Here is a 21,753-nt window from a genome sequence, read left to right as displayed (position 1 = left end):
TTCTTTTAGCTGAGGCTTTTATCCAAAGCAACTTACAATAAGTGCATTCGACCAAGAAGATACAAACTAGAAGAAAACTGAATCGTATAAGTATAAGATCAGGTTTCATAGAGCCAACACATTTCAAGTGCTACTCAACTAGCTTTAGATGAGCCAGCCCTTAGTTAGTATATAAGTGCAGTTTTGTTTTTTGCAAGCAGTGAGCTCTGTGAAGAGAAGGCTGTCTCCCAGCAGAAACTCAGCGAAATGCTGCCGTGATGAAACTCCACATCCTGTTCCAAACCACATCAAGGATTCTCTCTGAAACAGGATGGAGCTCAAACTCTTTCTCTCTCTCAGGTTTACCACAAGGTGACTTCCTTTTCATTTCCTGCTTCTTCACACAGACTCTCTCCAGTACAGGTTAGCTCTGAGTGTTAGCATGCTAATGTGAACACAGACCATATTACTTCCAGAACACGTCTCATTGTTTCTGACAGCAACCTTTCTGATTGGCCCGTGGGGGTAAAGCCCGCCCACATTTTAGTAATGTGGTCATGACGCAGCAAATCTGGATCAGCTCCGTTGTTCCCCGTTTTTAGAGATGTGGGTACGGAGGAGACACTTCGGACACTTTGAGAGTCTCGTGACACACCGGGGACACACCGGGGACACACCGGGGACACACGGGGACACATATGTATGTATAAGAGACATCGAAAAGTGCATTTTGCATGATTATCTTTAAATGGATCCAGTGTGTGTGTGTGTGTGTGTGTGTGTGTGTGTGTGTGTGTGTGTGTGTGTGTGTGTGTGTTTACCAGCTGCAGGTTTCTTCTTCTCAGTCACTGCTCCTGATCCATTCGTTTGTTTGCTCGTCGCCGCTAAACAAATAGATTTAAAAAAGTTCAACGCACCGAAAATGATAAATATGATAATAACACATGATAAATTGTGTGTGTGTGTGTGTGTGTGTGTGTGTGTGTGTGTGTGTGTACCAGCTGCAGGTTTCTTCTTCATAGTCGCTGCTCCTGGGTCACTTTGTTTGCTTGTTGTCGCTAAACAAATACATTTAAGTTTAAAGCACTGAAAATGATCAAAATGATAATAAATATATGATAAATAATATGTATACTGTGTGTGTGCGTGTAAATGTGTGTGTATGTGTGTTTGTGTTTACCAGGGTAGGAATTTCAAGACGGCCATGGTAGCCCCTCGGTCTGGCCGTGATGCCCCTAAAATAATTGTACGTTCTACGGCCACCGTGGCCTCTGGGCCCCTCACACTGTTAAAATCTCGAAGTTGCTTTAAAAGCGTCAGAACAGTGGTCTCTGAACTGCATTATGCTCACACCGGCCGCGATGCGAATATTCTCATTGCTCTCACAAACAGTCTGTGTTTTGTTCATGTTTAACTTTTGTCCAGTTTCTGAAGAGATATGAGGAGCTGTGATCTCTGTGTGCTAACAGCTAACAGCTAACGGCTGATGTTTTCTGATTCAACGTCAGTGGCTGAGATCCTCACTGCTGATTAGCTACCGCGAGAACGCGTCACGCAAATTTGATGCTCGAGTTGAACATTTGTATTAAAGAGGCTCTCGTACACACACACACACACACACACACACACACACACACACACACACACACACACACACACACACACACACACACACACACACACAGACTTTTGCATTTCAAAGTATCGAGTGCGCTAGAACTTGAAAGTACACAACCGAAACAAATCTGCCCCTTCCTTCAGACTTCCTCTCTTGCGGCTTTCACACCAGCGCTTTTCCCTTTCTAGCTCCGAGCGGGAGTTTTTCTGGTTCAGCTCCGGTTTCCCTTTTCTGGTCCCGCTCTGTTCACACCGCCCAGCACCCGACTGGTGCTGCCACTGCTGCGTCATGACGTCACCGTTTACATCGCTGATTTGCTCCCCAACGGCGTTATGGCGCTCACAACAACAACAACAACAACAACAACAACAACAACAACAACAACAACAACAACAACGGGGAACTGCGTCGGGTCGATGATCGTGTTGCTTTTAATCACACGAAGCCAGATTAAATTGAATAACGACTTCTCCAACCTTATGCTTTTCTCCAGAGTGCCGTGGTTCATTGTTTATTAATGTGTTTCTGCAGCATTTACCGACCGCTGCAGTGTTGGCTGCTCTTCCACGGGAGTTTATTCTCCCGTTAGCTCCCGGTTAGCTCACACTGCTGCGGCCGCTCTAAAGTATTCACTGTCCGACTCACACAAGCAGCTGATACTAGGGGCGTAACGGTATCCGTATTCGTCCCGTACCGTCACGGTTCGGACGTCACGGTTCGACACACGCAGTCACACGACGAATACACCTTTTTTTTACGAGTGGGAAAAAAGTCTGTCCTTCAGGGCAGTATCCACTACACTATATATAATCCAGGGGGCGGTATTGCGCCTAAAAGCTGTTTACCAGCCGCCCTTAAACAACACATGAAGAACAAGAAGAAACACAACAACAAAACGAACAAAATACAAGAAGAAGAAAAGTTAGTTTGGAGATTTCAGATAACACACAGGAGCTAGAACCACCTGCTTCTTTTAAATCTGCTGTGTGGGAACATTTCGGGTTCCCTGTGGACTACAATAACGATGAAGTGTGCGAGTGGTGGATCGGACGAGGACGGTGTGTCGGCGTGTTCGATAGCAGCAGGGCCGCCCCTTGCCAACTTGGGGCCCCAAGCGACATTGTGAGATGAGGCCCCCCCCCCCCCAACCGACAGGAGTGAAAAAATGTTTGCAAATATAATTCCTGTTTATTATTATTATCAACAGTTACTTTTTATACAGTGAGGTAAATGGTAAATGTGCATGTATGTCGTTCAGTATGCGGATACGTCTGCATTTCCTGCCAAATACTAGCAAATAAACTACTTCTACTAATAATGATAATCATAATCAATTCAATAATAAAAATACTATATTGTTTTATTATAATATAGTCAAGACAAAACATGCTTATGACATGCTCAAAAACTGATATTTCTTAAATCTGTATTCAAACGTAGTTCCCTCTGTCAGCAATATATCAACAACTACACACACATTTATATCAGTATTTCTCTGTGTTGTGGTTGACATGATGATGACTGCAGGAGTTAAGGGGAGAGGCTGAGCATCACCATGATGATGACTGTTAGGAGTTAAGGGGAGAGGCTGAGCGTCACCATGATGATGACTGTTAGGAGTTAAGGGGAGAGGCTGAGCATCACCATGATGATGACTGTTAGGAGTTAAGGGGAGAGGCTGAGCATCACCATGATGATGACTGTTAGGAGTTAAGGGGAGAGGCTGAGCGTCACCATGACGATGACTGTTAGGAGTTAAGGGGAGAGGCTGAGCATCACCATGATGATGACTGTTAGGAGTTAAGGGGAGAGGCTGAGCGTCACCATGATGATGACTGTTAGGAGTTAAGGGGAGAGGCTTGAGCGTCACCATGATGATGACTGTAGGAGTTAAGGGGAGAGGCTGAGCGTCACCATGATGATGACTGTTAGGAGTTAAGGGGAGAGGCTGAGCGTCACCATGACGATGACCTGTAGGAGTTAAGGGGAGAGGCTGATCGTCACCATGATGATGACTGTTAGGAGTTAAGGGGAGAGGCTGAGCGTCACCATGACGATGACTGTTAGGAGTTAAGGGGAGAGGCTGAGCGTCACCATGATGACTGTTAGGAGTTAAGGGGAGAGATTGAGCGTCACCATGATGATGACTGTTAGGAGTTAAGGGGAGAGGCTGAGCATCACCATGATGATGACTGTTAGGAGTTAAGGGGAGAGGCTGAGCATCACCATGATGATGACTGTTAGGAGTTAAGGGGAGAGGCTGAGCATCACCATGATGATGACTGTTAGGAGTTAAGGGGAAGGCTGAGCGTCACCATGATGATGACTGTTAGGAGTTAAGGGGAGAGGCTGAGCGTCACCATGATGACTGTTAGGAGTTAAGGGGAGAGGCTGAGCATCACCATGATGACTGTTAGGAGTTAAGGGGAGAGGCTGAGCGTCACCATGATGATGACTGTTAGGAGTTAAGGGGAGAGGCTGAGCGTCACCATGATGATGACTGTTAGGAGTTAAGGGGAGAGGCTGAGCGTCACCATGATGATGACTGTTAGGAGTTAAGGGGAAAGGCTGAGCGTCACCATGATGATGACTGCTAGGAGTTAAGGGGAGAGGCTGAGCGTCACCATGATGATGACTGTTAGGAGTTAAGGGGAGAGGCTGAGCGTCACCATGATGATGACTGTTAGGAGTTAAGGGGAGAGGCTGAGCGTCACCATGATGATGACTGTTAGGAGGTAAGGGGAGAGGCTGAGCGTCACCATGATGATGACTGTTAGGAGTTAAGGGGAGAGGCTGAGCGTCACCATGATGATGACTGTTAGGAGTTAAGGGGAGAGGCTGAGCATCACCATGATGACTGTTAGGAGTTAAGGGGAGAGGCTGAGCATCACCATGATGATGACTGTTAGGAGTTAAGGGGAGAGGCTGAGCGTCACCATGATGACTGTTAGGAGTTAAGGGGAGAGGCTGAGCATCACCATGATGATGACTGTTAGGAGTTAAGGGGAGAGGCTGAGCGTCACCATGATGATGACTGTTAGGAGTTAAGGGGAGAGGCTGAGCGTCACCATGATGACTGTTAGGAGTTAAGGGGAGAGGCTGAGCGTCACCATGATGATGACTGTTAGGAGTTAAGGGGAGAGGCTGAGCGTCACCATGATGATGACTGTTAGGAGTTAAGGGGAGAGGCTGAGCATCACCATGATGATGACTGCAGGAGTTAAGGGGAGAGGCTGAGCATCACCATGATGATGACTGTTAGGAGTTAAGGGGAGAGGCTGAGCGTCACCATGATGACTGTTAGGAGTTAAGGGGAGAGGCTGAGCGTCACCATGATGAGGACTGTTAGGAGTTAAGGGGAGAGGCTGAGCGTCACCATGATGATGACTGTTAGGAGTTAAGGGGAGAGGCTGAGCGTCACCATGATGATGACTGTTAGGAGTTAAGGGGAGAGGCTGAGCGTCACCATGATGATGACTGTCAGGAGTTAAGGGGAGAGGCTGAGCATCACCATGATGATGACTATTAGGAGTTAAGGGGAGAGGCTGAGCGTCACCATGATGATGACTGTTAGGAGTTAAGGGGAGAGGCTGAGCATCACCATGATGATGACTGTTAGGAGTTAAGGGGAGAGGCTGAGCGTCACCATGATGACTGTTAGGAGTTAAGGGGAGAGGCTGAGCGTCACCATGATGATGACTGTTAGGAGTTAAGGGGAGAGGCTGAGCGTCACCATGATGATGACTGTTAGGAGTTAAGGGGAGAGGCTGAGCATCACCATGACGATGACTGTTAGGAGTTAAGGGGAGAGGCTGAGCGTCACCATGATGATGACTGTTAGGAGTTAAGGGGAGAGGCTGAGCGTCACCATGATGATGACTGTTAGGAGTTAAGGGGAGAGGCTGAGCGTCACCATGATGATGACTGTTAGGAGTTAAGGGGAGAGGCTGAGCGTCACCATGATGATGACTGTTAGGAGTTAAGGGGAGAGGCTGAGCGTCACCATGACGATGACTGTTAGGAGTTAAGGGGAGAGGCTGAGCGTCTCCATGATGATGACTGTTAGGAGTTAAGGGGAGAGGCTGAGCGTCACCATGATGATGACTGTTAGGAGTTAAGGGGAGAGGCTGAGCGTCTCCATGATGATGACTGTTAGGAGTTAAGGGGAGAGGCTGAGCGTCTCCATGACGATGACTGTTAGGAGTTAAGGGGAGAGGCTGAGCGTCACCATGACGATGACTGTTAGGAGTTAAGGGGAGAGGCTGAGCGTCACCATGATGATGACTGTTAGGAGTTAAGGGGAGAGGCTGAGCGTCACCATGACGATGACTGTTAGGAGTTAAGGGGAGAGGCTGAGCATCACCATGACGATGACTGTTAGGAGTTAAGGGGAGAGGCTGAGCGTCACCATGACGATGACTGTTAGGAGTTAAGGGGAGAGGCTGAGCGTCACCATGACGATGACTGTTAGGAGTTAAGGGGAGAGGCTGAGCGTCACCATGACGATGACTGTTAGGAGTTAAGGAGAGAGGCTGAGCATCACCATGATGATGACTGTTAGGAGTTAAGGGGAGAGGCTGAGCGTCACCATGATGATGACTGTTAGGAGTTAAGGGGAGAGGCTGAGCGTCACCATGATGATGACTGTTAGGAGTTAAGGGGAGAGGCTGAGCGTCACCATGATGATGACTGTTAGGAGTTAAGGGGAGAAGGCTAGGAGCGTCACCATGATGATGACTGTTAGGAGTTAAGGGGAGAGGCTGAGCGTCACCATGATGATGACTGTTAGGAGTTAAGGGGAGAGGCTGAGCGTCACCATGATGATGACTGTTAGGAGTTAAGGGGAGAGGCTGAGCGTCACCATGATGATGACTGTTAGGAGTTAAGGGGAGAGACTGAGCATCACCATGATGATGACTGTTAGGAGTTAAGGGGAGAGGCTGAGCGTCACCATGATGACTGTTAGGAGTTAAGGGGAGAGGCTGAGCGTCACCATGATGATGACTGTTAGGAGTTAAGGGGAGAGGCTGAGCGTCACCATGATGATGACTGTTAGGAGTTAAGGGGAGAGGCTGAGCGTCACCATGATGATGACTGTTAGGAGTTAAGGGGAGAGGCTGAGCGTCACCATGATGATGACTGTTAGGAGTTAAGGGGAGAGGCTGAGCATCACCATGATGATGACTGTTAGGAGTTAAGGGGAGAGGCTGAGCGTCACCATGATGATGACTGTTAGGAGTTAAGGGGAGAGGCTGAGCGTCACCATGATGATGACTGTTAGGAGTTAAGGGGAGAGGCTGAGCGTCACCATGATGATGACTGCTAGGAGTTAAGGGGAGAGGCTGAGCGTCACCATGACGATGATTGTTAGGAGTTAAGGGGAGAGGCTGAGCGTCACCATGACGATGACTGTTAGGAGTTAAGGGGAGAGGCTGAGCGTCACCATGATGATGACTGCTAGGAGTTAAGGGGAGAGGCTGAGCGTCACCATGATGATGACTGTTAGGAGTTAAGGGGAGAGGCTGAGCGTCACCATGATGATGACTGCTAGGAGTTAAGGGGAGAGGCTGAGCGTCACCATGACGATGACTGTTAGGAGTTAAGGGGAAAGGCTGAGCATCACCATGATGATGACTGTTAGGAGTTAAGGGGAGAGGCTGAGCGTCACCATGACGATGATTGTTAGGAGTTAAGGGGAGAGGCTGAGCGTCACCATGAAATGTGCAAATTGACATCAAAATGAATAAAAGGGGAAAAAATGCTCCATGTTTTTTAGGCTGTAAACTTTAACTGTTATGTAAGCCAACTAGACAGACAGTGTATCTCTCTTCCTCCTGTACATTAGCAGCAGTGGCGGCTGGTGGAAAATATTTTTGGTGGGAGAAATGACCCCTTAAATTAGGACTTCTGGTGATGTAATGGCGCGTTTCCAGTGCAGCGCGGAGCTCGCTTTAAGCGTGCCGAGCCGTGCGGGACCCGTTTTTGGTTGCGTTTCCGCTTGGCCTAGTACCGGCTAGCGGGTCCTAATTCACAGTTTTTCTGGCCCCATAAAATCGTGGTTCTAGGGCCAGGAACAACCAGGCTGAGTCGGGCTGAGTATGCTAAACTAGAGAGAGAATCGCTGGCAAGGGGGCTACAACTACAACAAGATGAACATATTTGACCGTGTTTTAATTGTAATACACGTTTCAAAATGATGCCGAAGTAACAACATACTGATACCGGTTAGTAAAAACCATGAATTAATGCTTTGACAAGTCTGCAGACAGACGGCAGGCGAAAAACCCTTTTAAAATGCGTGTTTTCTAAATGTAGCTTGGCTAAGCTAACGTTATATATTAGGGCTGTGCAATTCATCGTATTTTAATCGCGATTACGATTATGGCTTGCGACGATTATGAAAACAGCATAATTGACAAAATACGATTATTTTTGCTGGGTGCGCTTTCGCCCCTCCCTAAAAGCCCACTCGGCCACGTGGGAGCGACATGTGTTGTGAGTGATCAGCGCAAGCGAAGATGTCAGAAAAAGAGCAGCAACTCATTAAAAAGAAGGGTCGCGGGGAGATTCCCAGTCGATCGCGAGATGTGTCTAAAAATAGAACAACAATATTCTGTGTTATCATTAATGTCCTATAACATAATCTTCCTGTGCCAGAATAATGCACCTGAACGCATCAAAGTTTTGTGATTGGCCGGCGTGACCCCATGTGTCGGGGCGTGGCTGGTGGGCAGTGGGCAGTATTTCGCTGACATTGTCCGTGTCAACAGGAGTGACAGTCCGCACACACACAAGACCGCTATTATGGCAGAAGCAAAAAAGCCCAAAATATATAATTTTCACTCCGAGTGGGAGGATGATTATTTTTGTATCTATTCCAATTCAAAGTCCATCTGTCTCATCTGCAATGCGAGCGTGGCTTTATCGAAGAAGGGTAATTTAGGAGCGGCATTTCAAAACAGTGCACAAACGCTACGAGACGGAATTCCCTCCTAATTCTGCCCTACGCTCCCAAAAGGGGAGGGGCCTGAAAGGACAGCTAAATGCACAGCAGTCCATTTCCACCAGGCCCAACAACAAGAGCAAGGCTGCTACCAGAGCATCTTATCGTGTCAGTCACGTTCTTGAGAAACACATGAAGTCTTTCAAAGACGGCGAAGTTGTGAAAGAAGCATTCCTGGAGGCTGCCGACACGCTTTTTGGGGACAGTAAAAATAACAGAAGCATTTCAACAGGTTTTTGATATAATAAAAACTCAAGTTAGATACCGTTATTAATCTGCTGTAAGTTTGAGTTTGTTTGAACTTATTCATTATAATTATTGTACAAAATATAAGAATGCAAACTGTGGCAGCGGGGTGTGGTTAGGGCGCCGGCTGCTGGAGTGAAGGGAGGTGCTCGGCCGGAGGCCAGACAGCTGATCGGAATCAAGTAATCAGTGCCGGAATAAAAGCATGTCGTAACCTGGTTCTGGGCTGTGTGCAGTAGGCAGGATCCTGGAAGGTGGCAAAAGGACCTGTGAAGGTTGCCACACGGGCAACGTTGGAGACCCGTGGATACTTTTGTTTGGAGCTAATAAACGCCTGTGTTACACGAACCTGCTCTTTCCGTCCATATTTGAACTCTGTGTGAGCGGAGAGGCTCACACAAACATTAAGATCTGTTCTGTTTAAATTGATTATAGTCTATTATCAATTCAGGTTAAGAAACTAGTGTTGCTTGCATCCTATTTTAAAGGCATTTATTTTTATACTCTAATAAAATGCAACAAAAAAAGGGTTTGATTCTATTAATGTTGTCTTTTTTTATTGCACTTTGGCAGCAGATTCCTGTGAGCTTCAGATCTGAGTTGTCTTATTAGTAAGCCTCATTTATACTTTTGGAGCAACACTATTTTTATATAATGGCAAAGAAAGGGTTCAGAGTCTTTTCTTTTCTTCCTGTGTCATATGTGGCAGCACTGTCACAAGTTCCTCTTCAGAGAGGGTCTTCAGTGCAGGTTATCGTCACCTGCCTGCGCTCATCTCTGAAACCAGACCATGTCAACAGGCTGGTGTTTCACGAGCAGCCCTACCAGCATTTGCCATGGTGGCCTAAACATTTTATTTGGTCTTAAATTGTAGTTCAACATTTATTTCCTGTTACTTCTGGACCATGACGGTTGGCCAGCCTTCAACGTTTAACTGAGTGGAATATGTTGAATATGTTTTACCAACATGTTGGCTATATGTTAAGGAGTGTTCAGTAGGTTGTGACAGTGCACTGCATCATATTTGATTTCATTTATTTTGGTCTAATTTATTTTTATTTATCATATTAATATATGTTTAGTATGGTTTTGGAAGTGCGCTCCAACATATTTGTTGATCTTGTTTATTGGTAAAATATTATTTGTTTTAAAGTTCAATAAATGGTCAATGAATAATCGTCAAAATAATCGTGATATCAATTATTGACCCAAATAATCGTGATTATGATTTTTGCCATAATCGCACAGCCCTAGTAGCTATGACGTCCGGGGCTACCGTAAATGATAACTGCCGTAAAGCACTTCCAGTATTACTAAAGTAACTATTACAGCCGTTATAATGCATTAAATAAAAAGTCATGAAAGAAATAAGGGGGAGAAAAGGCGCGTGGAAGTAAGCAATGAATGTAAAATGTCGAAATCCTCTGTTTAACGCGATGTCGGACATTGAAGACCGAGGCGAGCGGACCCCCTACGTCACCACAGCCGCCACTGAAGAGGAGGAGCCAAATTATGAGATATAGTTAGGTGACGGAGCGTTGTGGTCTCTTAACCACGGCCCGGACGGGGAGAGGGAGCTGCAGCTTCTCTCTCCCCGTCTACCTTCTGTTTGTTTTATTACCGCGCCACTTAATTAAAGTACCCATTTGAACCTTATCCTAATAAGCGCCATTTACAGGCCTGGCATATGTACTACAGCGTCTCCAGCGCTTTCGAGCGGCAATGGCCGGCCGTGGCCCAACCTCTCATTCCCCTAATTGGTGGAGAGTTGCCCATATAGGCGGAGCTCCTCGTTTCTGACGTCAGAGATATTTCAAATCTGGATCAGTCTGTATCGGATCCACTGCAGCCCCGTTTTTAGAGATTTGGGTTCGGAGGAAAAGAGAGAGGGTTGTATTTTCTGACACTTGGTGAGTTCCCTGACACACCGGGGACACATCTTCATGTATACAAGACGTACAAAAGTGCATTCTGCATGATAGGTCCCCTTGAAGGAAAAGTGTCCGGAAACTTTATGGAAACGGAAAAGTGCACTGAAACATGTTTGGAAAACGTGCACGGAATCCGGTACGGAAACGTGTACTGAAACATTTCCGGGAACAAGTAAAAAAATCGGGTACAAAAACGTGTACGGAAACGTTATGTGTACGAAGGATCAGAGAGGAGGTTCATCGGCCTTCACCACACATTTAGAAATATACAAAATGCAACGTTTGTTTAACAGAGTTTCCAGGGGTCTGCTCGGGTTCTGTTTTCTGTCTTATAAGTTATTTTCGAACTTTGTCTGCTTGCAGCGACTTCTTCTGATCCTGTTTCAGTTCGTACTGCTACGAAATAAGTTAAAGAGTTATATAAAACGTTTTGAGAAGGAGGTCTGGCTCTCGCCCAACACGACCCCCGCTGAGCTGACCTTTGCTTTTCTCCTGGAGTTTCTTCAGCTCGTCCTTGATGCCTCTGAGCGGCTGCTGCACGGCGGCGTCCAGCCTGGGCAGGTTCTTCATCAGCTTGTCGATGAGTGCGATGGATATCTCGGTGCTGTAGTACTGGATGATGACGCTGGGCATGTCGCCCCGCGGCCGCCCCTCCTTCTTCCCCTGAGGGATCTTCTCCAGGTTAAACAGAAGTTTCCGGAACTCGTTCTCCGTCAGCTCGTCCAGGATGGAGCTCAGCGCCGTCCTCCACTTCGTCTCCAACGCCTTCAGGTCCATCTGAGCACAAACAGGAGGAGGTGGGCGGTAACAGTCTGTTAGTGCTGTCTTCCCTCTGCTAAACAGTGACACCAACAGCAGTGGTGGTGTTGGACTTTTTCGTTGTTCGTCATTTTGACGGACAGGATCCTAACATTTCCGATATAATCCATTATTACCCGTCATTTTACTTTTCATGTTTAAATGATGAGACATATTTAATGTTTGGGTACTAAGCAGACGCTAATGTTCATTCATTCATTCATTTTTTTAAACAATTCATACACAGAACATTTAAGGGCATGGAGAGAAAAAAGATGAACAGAGACACCGAAGTGCGGTCACTTTTCATGTCAACATGAAGATGAATGATTTTTTTTTTTAGCAGCCATTGTGCCTAAACAGGCAAATAAAAATACAGTGGCGTCTGGCCAGTAGGGGGCGATAGAGGGCCACCCTCCCTTAACCACACACAAAAACATTATTAAAAAAAATAATACTAATATTAATAATAATACTAATTAATTATATAAAGTGTCAACATTTGTGTTTAAAATATGGAATGCACCCAGAAATACAGTGGGGCAAAAAAGTATTTAGTCAGCCACTAATTGTGCAAGTTCTCCCACTTAAAAAGATGAGAGGCCTGTAATTGTCATCCTAGGTACACTTCAACTATGAGAGACAGGATGGGGGAAATAATCCAGGAAATAACATTGTAGGATTTATACTTTTTTGCCCCACTGTATGTGGAAAATATGATTTTTAAATAATTTGCGCAAAATACATGCTTTTCCTAGTTCACTGTATGACTGAAGTTCAGCTCTGGGGCGATGGAGCCCCACGGAGTCTCTGGAGCAGGTTAGCCAATCGCTGATTCAAGATGTGTCATGAAATGTAGCCAATCAGCGTCCTCAAAACTAATACGAAAAGGGCGATTATTGTATCACCCCAAGTAAGCAACTGCTACGCAGCTGGACGACGCCCACAGGAGGTTAGGAACACAATGAGGAGGTGGATAAAAACAGGCATATTTTATCCAAAATAATGAAGTTTTGTGGGGCTTTTGAGTTAGCTTACATATACATACATTTATTATATATATATATATATATTTCCATATATATATATATATACATACATTACATATATCATATATATATATATATATATATATTTCCATACATATATATAAATGATAGGCCTATACATTATATATACATACATATGTATGCAAGTATTGCTAATGCCATTGTTTTAAAGTGTTTGTAGTCCTCAGTCTCAAATGCTTGAATAGTTAATGAAGGCATTAAAATGAAAGACTGGTAAATTAACACTGAAGGCTAAATAACTTTTTTTTACCTGACGCTGCTCGCCTCCGGCGTCTATAGAAAAGAGATCAACTCAGTGAAAGCACCGCCTGCTGACCAATCAGAGCTCAGTGTGCGGAGTTTAAATCTCTCAAGTCATATTACAGGATAAAGGAAATAGAGTTTAAACTGCCGTATGCAGAGAAGACGCCGACGTGTCGAACTTATCATTCATATCACATCATCAATCAGTACATCGATATAATATCATAATGTATCATATATCTCCTGATCTGAGTCAGCTGAGCCGTATCTGGCCGTGCAACACTCACAGCGTCACAGACTGCATGCAGAAGTATTATTTTAAGCAACACATTATGTTGAGGAAACACTGGAGTCAAATGTAATTAAAGTCAGATCCCCTCGTGTCTTAGACGGGGCAGTGATATCATAAACCTGTACGCTTTGAAACACTTGGTAGTTATTTTTTAACCAGTTGTTCTGTATTCTCCTTGCAGGTGCAACTATGTGGCTTGTATCCTGGATTATATGTTTAAGTCATGGATGTTTAAAGTTCATATTTGTCTAATATTAGTTTACTTTTCATTAATGAAGTATGACGCTGCGCTGTCAGTACACTTGTCCCTGTTTGTGATTGGTCAAACGTAGCTAACCCCGCCCCTTTCACGTGAACGCGTTCTCAGCTGGAGAGAGAAACCCTGGCTTGATTTACCCAGTTGATAACCAGCGCCGTAGGACCGTTTAGCGAGATCGCGTTTGTTAGGGTTAGTTAAGATAACTCAAGCATATCCAGGGTCTGTTGAACTGGCTTCGTGGTACAGGGCACAGGTGGCTGCATAGCAGCGCTAATGTCAAAGACACAAATATTATATTTTTATTTTACCAGGATGACACAAATATTTGGGAGGGCTTAGCCTTCCCGAGCCTACAGCACCCGCCGCCCCTGGCTGAAATTGATTGCACGTGGCACAGCCCGACCTAGAAAACAATCCACCAGCCGCCTCTGTCAAAATATGAACAAACCATTTACAATAAATGAACTGAATTGACCTGATGTAGCCCAGCCTGAACTCAAGCCTTCCTCCTGGTCCGCATGGACATAAACTGCGTGCTCTCTCGATGCGTAATCAAACGCATCGATAGAGATCGTTGCAGAGGCGATAGACAGTTACGTTTTGCGTCTTTGCCTCGGACGACTTCTCATGGCTCGTTTTGACATTGTTCTGAAGGCTGAGCCCGCGCTGCGCAGCCAACGTTTTGAAGTCGGGAGACATTTCTCTCAGGGAAGTGATCAGAAGTCAGCAATACTCTCTGAACGTGGGATTTCCAGATCCTGCAAGCACTCGCTTGCAGAAGGAGCACGCTGTCATTACCAAACGCTGTACATTGAGAATATTAGAATAGAGCAACGTGACATATAATATATATTTTGTAAGGAGCTCCGACGTATGGGATCAGGTTGTGCCGTTAAGATCAAGCAAAACTAAGAGTTTAAGAGAAAAGAAAACTCAGTCAAGCTACAGAAACCTCATCTCAAACGTAAAGCTATAACTTGCAAATAAATAATTTGTGTAATCATGTAAACTATTCGTCTTTTATAACATATCTTTTTGTTTGCAGTTCTCTTTGCTTCTTTCTCAATGATCAGACTTGTGCCCTCGCTGCGGGCTATAGTAACCCTTAAAGTAACCCTTAAAGTAGCCCTTAAGTTAAGCCTTAAGTAACCCTTAAGTAAATGTATAATGACATGTATCTCACAGATAGATGTTCTGAACAAGCTGAGAGTGAACTTACTGCGTCTCTTCCTTGAACCTCAGCCGGGTTTATGTTTTAATCAGATTTATAAAGAGGAAGTCAGAGGAGCGGGAAGTCTGAAGCTGTTTGGACTTCACCCTCCAGTGAAGAATGGTTTGGCCCAAAATAAACCTTCCTTAAGTTTCATTTATTGAGAACAGGATCTCATTAACATATTACAAAAGTGTGTCTTATATAAAAATAAATACATGTTAAATAAGAGTTAAATAAAGGGAAATGATTAAAGATTATGATGGAATATTTATTTTCTTATAATTTTTGTTAAATTGAATGGCATTTTATTTTGTATTATCAGCTTCAGGCTTGGTGTTTTTGTTTATGAATAATAAATCAACCATAAATACTAAAGTAAAAAAAATGAATGACTGGGGGAACATTGAATAGGGGAACGTTTTAATTAGTTATTACGTTATAATACATTTAAAAAAATATGTAAATGACAAATAAATACATGTAAAAACACATTTTAAATACATGATAATTATTGTTAGTTTACGTTGTTTTTCTGATTCTGGATCGCTGAACGTTGACCGATTCATAAACACAACAATAACACCAGGTTCTTTATTAATGTGAAGTTTATTAAACTAATAACTTCAAACACAAGCTATAAAAAACAGGGAGATCAATTATTAAATTAAGATTGAGTTTTTTTTAAAGTCAGAATTTTGAGATTTTGAGAAAAAAGTCAGAATTTTTAGAAAAAGTTCAACATTTCGAGCTTTTCATTAATTTGCAGAACTCCCCATCAGATGTTCTCAGGGTCTGCCATGTTGATGATTCTGTTTCCTTGTATTTCAGCCTCCACTGAGAGCGGTATTCTTTCAAGGAGATCATCACCAAAGCCTGTCTTCAGCTGGAAGTCGAGCGTTTTCGCCAGAAGTCGAGACGCCACGATGAGCGTGCGCAGCTTTGCGTCTAATTCCACCTCCAGGTGAGTCTCCTTCAGCGTGGCTTCCTTGATCCCTCTAATCTCGAGTCACTTTCCGGATGCCGACACTTTGAACCTGCATGAAGACACGTTAACGGTCAATGTTCAGGACGTGAGAAAACATCAGGTAAAGTCTTCAGATTAAGGTGAGGAGCATTTTGCTTTGGGGGCTATTTAGCTTCCATATGATGTCTTCTGTGGAACAAGCCGCCAGGAAACATCAGTTTAAACTACTTTTCAGGTTGGCCTTGTTTCAGCAACATCACCTTTTAGTTTGAGTTTGAATCATTATTAGTCTGAAAAAATCAGAATTTTGAGGAAAAAGTCAGAATTAGAAATGTTGAGGAAAGCTGTCATCACAGAGACAACATGTCCGACTGGAGGCTGCAGGTACCTTGGTGATTTTGGTGAACTTAGATGAGTTGAGAGACACTTTCTCACGGTACTCATTGGGCTTCATGTATTCAAGAAGAAAGACGTGTCCGACTGAAAGGTATTTAATCAGCTTGGTGGCCTCGTCCCACATGGTGACGCTGATTTCCTCATCTTCCTGACTCAGTTTGAAGCTTCGCTGATTCGTCTTCTTCTCCTTGTGTTTCACCTTCACTTTGTTGACGGGATAGATCTGAAAAAAGCAGCAGAGAAACAACAATGATTTATATTTCACAACATTTCAAAACAAACTGCCTTATAAATATATATAAATATTTATATATATATAAAATCAGACAATGTGATTTCCTGGATTCTTCCCCCCATCCTGTCTCTCATAGTTGAGGTGTACCTAGGATGAACATTACAGGCCTCTCATCTTTTTAAGTGGGAGAACTTGCACAACTGGTGGCTGACTAAATACTTTTTTGCCCCACTGTATATATATATTTAAGCAATAGCTCACGACAGGCCGTGGTATATGCTCATTATATCACAGCTAAGGGGCGTGGTTCGGCCCGAGGCGAAGCGGATCATTTTGAATGCATTATCATCGTAACCAGGCTCTTTGAGAGTAAAGTAGGTCTGCAGTTTGAACTCACCTCGGTGACGGTTCCTTTGACGCTCACGTGTGTCTGGGGACGAGATGATTTGATGTCTTTAATGGAGGTAAGCGGACTCTCAGGATAAACCAGTCTCTCAGCTTCTCTCTCGAACTCCTCCGGGACGATGACAGGTTTTGTTTCTGACACTTTGCTCGATGCGTTGACCTTCACATATATTCCATCTTGTGTTAGATTCCTGAAGATGTAGGAGCTCCCCTCTTTGACTTTTCGATGGTGATCTTTTCCGCACACCATCAGTTTGACGCTGGCCGACTCGTCGGCGACGCCCAGAAAAAAATAAAAGGTCTTTATCGTGGATGTGAGCAGCTCGGATTTTTTAACAACTTTCCCAACAATCTCTTCCGTCTCAAGAATTCCACTGGATTTTAGATCAAAGATGGATTTCCTCTGCACACAAAGAAAAGCCTCTCCATGAACTCAGCTTGGAGAAAGTAAATGTCTCAAAGCTGCAAGTGATAATTAAGAAATAAGATTTACCCATGGAGCTTTTCCATCCTGGGAGTCACGAGTCTTCGGTTTCTAACAGGGCAGGAAGAAATATGTTTACTTTATATCACACAAAGGTTTACGGCCGTGACTCTTTAATGATGAATGTTGTGAGTTGGGTAACTGCGGTGGCCGACAGGTGCCACAACGTCTCAAGCCTCTTCCTCTCCAACTCTTACCTTGACAGGTTGGCTTCCCTCCAGCTGATCTTTAACAGGAGAAACAAACATCACTCAGGGTCTCGTGATCAATCAGACTTTCAGCTTAAAATACGTCTCGTTAAGACAACCAGCCCACCTAACAGAACTGAACCTAATGTTTTAAACAACGGACGATGCACTTGATGTGATTGGCCCCAATCTACCAACACTTCACCTACCTGCTGCAGGACTGGTTCCTTCCTCCGGCTCCTCCTCACGTCTCCTCTTCTTCTCTGGAACATTTAAAACATGATTTACTCAGCAGAACATGATTGTTCTACACCTATGTTTATTATGTAGCAGCTCATAGAGTCCTGTTGTGAACCCGGACATGTTGAGACCCCAAAGTCTTATGTTAGAAATGTAGAGTAGGGTCCACATACAAACTGCCGGATGCTAACCTGCAGAAGTTACACAATTAGCACAAGTTGCATTTACTAGCATATGCAGACAATATCTAAAAAATGGCAGATTACAAATACGTCAGATTGTAACCAGAAAGCGGCCATATCTCTGGACTGATTCTGATACAGGTTTGCTCCATTTGGAAGATGTGTTGGACTCTGGATCATTTGGATTGGTTGACAGTAGAGTTAATCATGTTCATCTTGTGCTCTCTATATCCAATCCAAAGTCACAACATCATGGTAGTAGCTTTTTTAAGAACTTGGCTTTGAAACACATCTTTGAAGTATAATCCCACACTTGAGTAAAGTGTTATTGAGCATGCTTAACTGAACATAGGCGTGGGATGAATTCTGTTAGTGGATTTCCTCACCATGCTGCTGTTTCTCCGGTTTGCTCCTCACTTTCTGAACGTAGGGTTTCAGCAGATGCTGAACTAAAGATTTTCTCTTCGGTATCTCTTCCATCACTCTCTCCATCTCGAGGATCGACTTTTCTTTCCCGTAGAACTCAATGATCGTGACCCAGGCATCTCTTCTCTGGACCGGCTGTCCTTCAGAACCTGAAGGAAACCCCTCAAACATTCCTTCATTTTTATGAACTGTGCTGAAGACAGATCCTCCAGGATGATGGTCAGATCTCTCTTCCAATCTTCCTCTGAGATTTCCGACATCTGAAACACCAGAGAAAGGAAACGGTTTGTGCTGGTTTTCTGCAGCTCCACTCCGAGATGTTAACGGATATTCTGGCTTCAACAAATGTCCTGCGATTTGGATATTGTTGTGTATATGTTAAGTCAAAGGTAAAGTAAGTCCCAACACATTGAACCACTTTCAATGCAAAGATAAGAAGATAACCACACAACCAATATCTGTATAAAAGAAAATCAAAAAGGTAAATTTTGGAATCTCCCTCAAAATCCATCTCAAAGACCGCTTCGGCTTTCTTTCAGAATATTGAATTAACAAACAGTCCAAAAAAAAGAGGTGTGTAAGGATGCCACCTTGTAATGCACTGATTCTGAATCTTAAATCTTAAATTGTATTGTATTTACCTATAATTCATGTGTAATGTCTTATCTATGCTGCTGTGACTGTAACATGTCCCAAATAGGGATCAATAAAGTTGATCTAATCTATCCTCTTACTCACGGTAGTCAGTCCTTCCAGTCCGGGTTTTCTGTTGATCCAGTCCGGGTTTTCTGGGTGATTGTGGAGCTGTTACTTTCTGTTTGTGCAGCAAGAAAAAGAAAAATAACTGGAGAAATAGTCCGAGGCGGAGGGAGAAAATGTTTTTTAAAGATTCAACGACTCATATATATCATATATATCAGTATGTAGTGTCTCTACTTTAAAGAGTCCTCTCCTGCTGATGTTCAGGTGTATATCAGTATGTAGTGTCTCTACTTTAAAGAGTCCTCTCCTGCTGATGTTCAGGTGTATATCAGTATGTAGTGTCTCTACTTTAAAGAGTCCTCTCCTGCTGATGTTCAGGTGTATATCAGTATGTAGTGTCTCTACTTTAAAGAGTCCTCTCCTGCTGATGTTCAGGTGTATATCAGTATGTAGTGTCTCTACTTTAAAGAGTCCTCTCCTGCTGATGTTCAGGTGTATATCAGTATGTAGTGTCTCTACTTTAAAGAGTCCTCTCCTGCTGATGTTCAGGTGTATATCAGTATGTAGTGTCTCTACTTTAAAGAGTCCTCTCCTGCTGATGTTCAGGTGTATATCAGTATGTAGTGTCTCTACTTTAAAGAGTCCTCTCCTGCTGATGTTCAGGTGTATATCAGTATGTAGTGTCTCTACTTTAAAGAGTCCTCTCCTGCTGATGTTCAGGTGTATATCAGTATGTAGTGTCTCTACTTTAAAGAGTCCTCTCCTGCTGATGTTCAGGTGTATATCAGTATGTAGTGTCTCTACTTTAAAGAGTCCTCTCCTGCTGATGTTCAGGTGTATATCAGTATGTAGTGTCTCTACTTTAAAGAGTCCTCTCCTGCTGATGTTCAGGTGTATATCAGTATGTAGTGTCTCTACTTTAAAGAGTCCTCTCCTGCTGATGTTCAGGTGTATATCAGTATGTAGTGTCTCTACTTTAAAGAGTCCTCTCCTGCTGATGTTCAGGTGTATATCAGTATGTAGTGTCTCTACTTTAAAGAGTCCTCTCCTGCTGATGTTCAGGTGTATATCAGTATGTAGTGTCTCTACTTTAAAGAGTCCTCTCCAGCTGATGTTCAGGTGTATATCAGTATGTAGTGTCTCTACTTTAAAGAGTCCTCTCCTGCTGATGATCAGGTGTATATCAGTATGTAGTGTCTCTACTTTAAAGAGTCCTCTCCTGCTGATGTTCAGGTGTATATCAGAATGTAGTGTCTCTGCTTTAAAGAGTCCTCTCCTGCTGATGTTCAGGTGTATATCAGTATGTAGTGTCTCTACTTTAAAGAGTCCTCTCCTGCTGATGTTCAGGTGTATATCAGTATGTAGTGTCTCTACTTTAAAGAGTCCTCTCCTGCTGATGTTCAGCTGTATATCAGTATGTAGTGTCTCTGCTTTAAAGAGTCCTCTCCTGCTGATGTTCAGGTGTATATCAGAATGTAGTGTCTCTGCTTTAAAGAGTCCTCTCCTGCTGATGTTCAGGTGTATATCAGTATGTAGTGTCTCTACTTTAAAGAGTCCTCTCCTGCTGATGTTCAGGTGTATATCAGTATGTAGTGTCTCTACTTTAAAGAGTCCTCTCCTGCTGATGTTCAGGTGTATATCAGTATGTAGTGTCTGTACTTTAAAGAGTCCTCTCCTGCTGATGTTCAGCTGTATATCAGTATGTAGTGTCTGTACTTTAAAGAGTCCTCTCCTGCTGATGTTCAGGTGTATATCAGAATGTAGTGTCTCTGCTTTAAAGAGTCCTCTCCTGCTGATGTTCAGGTGTATATCAGTATGTAGTGTCTCTACTTTAAAGAGTCCTCTCCTGCTGATGTTCAGCTGTATATCAGTATGTAGTGTCTCTACTTTAAAGAGTCCTCTCCTGCTGATGTTCAGGTGTATATCAGAATGTAGTGTCTCTACTTTAAAGAGTCCTCTCCAGCTGATGTTCAGGTGTATATCAGTATGTAGTGTCTCTACTTTAAAGAGTCCTCTCCTGCTGATGTTCAGGTGTATATCAGTATGTAGTGTCTGTACTTTAAAGAATCCTCTCCTGCTGATGTTCAGCTGTATATCAGTATGTAGTGTCTCTACTTTAAAGAGTCCTCTCCTGCTGATGTTCAGGTGTATATCAGTATGTAGTGTCTCTACTTTAAAGAGTCCTCTCCTGCTGATGTTCAGGTGTATATCAGTATGTAGTGTCTCTACTTTAAAGAATCCTCTCCTGCTGATGTTCAGCTGTATATCAGTATGTAGTGTATCTACTTTAAAGAGTTCTCTTCTGCTGATGTTCAGGTGTATATCAGTATGTAGTGTCTGTACTTTAAAGAATCCTCTCCTGCTGATGTTCAGGTGTATATCAGTATGTAGTGTATCTACTTTAAAGAGTTCTCTTCTGCTGATGTTCAGGTGTATATCAGAATGTAGTGTCTCTACTTTAAAGAGTCCTCTCCAGCTGATGTTCAGGTGTATATCAGTATGTAGTGTCTCTACTTTAAAGAGTCCTCTCCTGCTGATGTTCAGGTGTATATCAGAATGTAGTGTCTCTACTTTAAAGAGTCCTCTCCAGCTGATGTTCAGGTGTATATCAGTATGTAGTGTCTCTACTTTAAAGAGTCCTCTCCTGCTGATGTTCAGGTGTATATCAGTATGTAGTGTCTCTACTTTAAAGAGTCCTCTCCTGCTGATGTTCAGGTGTATATCAGTATGTAGTGTCTCTACTTTAAAGAGTCCTCTCCTGCTGATGTTCAGGTGTATATCAGTATGTAGTGTCTCTACTTTAAAGAGTCCTCTCCTGCTGATGTTCAGGTGTATATCAGTATGTAGTGTCTCTACTTTAAAGAGTCCTCTCCTGCTGA

The 21,753-nt window shown here is 43.6% G+C and overlaps 2 protein-coding genes across 12 annotated transcripts in view; both read right to left on the bottom strand.

Annotated features, from left to right (window-relative positions):
• LOC117546331 (histone H1B-like) overlaps nt 1-14,757 on the bottom strand; it is a 96,682-nt gene extending 81,925 nt beyond the window's left edge. For 7 of the 11 annotated variants that reach the window (XM_034216530.1, XM_034216520.1, XM_034216531.1 and 4 more), the window contains exons 1-4: nt 14,659-14,757; nt 11,257-11,554; nt 978-1,037; nt 801-863 (exon numbers count right to left, since the gene is read on the bottom strand). In XM_034216530.1, the coding sequence (XP_034072421.1) occupies nt 801-863; nt 978-1,037; nt 11,257-11,554 (421 nt within the window). In that variant the 5' untranslated portion in view covers nt 14,659-14,757. The remainder of the gene's footprint in view (nt 1-800; nt 864-977; nt 1,038-11,256; nt 11,555-14,658) is intronic. The other 4 variants (XM_034216525.1, XM_034216527.1, XM_034216528.1 and 1 more) reach the window with 2 other exon arrangements.
• Nucleotides 14,758-15,921: 1,164 nt separating this feature from the next.
• On the bottom strand, nt 15,922-19,061 carry LOC117546332. The gene is made up of 7 exons (XM_034216532.1): nt 18,911-19,061; nt 18,133-18,432; nt 17,534-17,587; nt 17,334-17,362; nt 17,146-17,187; nt 16,645-17,055; nt 15,922-16,235 (listed from the first exon to the last, which is right to left on the bottom strand). Exons 2-7 carry the CDS (start codon nt 18,341-18,343, stop codon nt 15,942-15,944), a joined length of 1,041 nt encoding a protein of 346 aa, XP_034072423.1. The 5' UTR covers nt 18,344-18,432; nt 18,911-19,061; the 3' UTR covers nt 15,922-15,941.
• Between the last annotated feature and the right edge of the window lie 2,692 nt (nt 19,062-21,753).

The sequence above is a fragment of the Gymnodraco acuticeps genome, unplaced genomic scaffold (genome assembly GCF_902827175.1).
Source record: "Gymnodraco acuticeps unplaced genomic scaffold, fGymAcu1.1, whole genome shotgun sequence".
NCBI classification, from domain to species: Eukaryota; Metazoa; Chordata; class Actinopteri; order Perciformes; family Bathydraconidae; genus Gymnodraco; species Gymnodraco acuticeps.
Note: the sequence above shows the minus strand (reverse complement) of the source record. Positions and strands in the feature narration are given on the sequence as shown.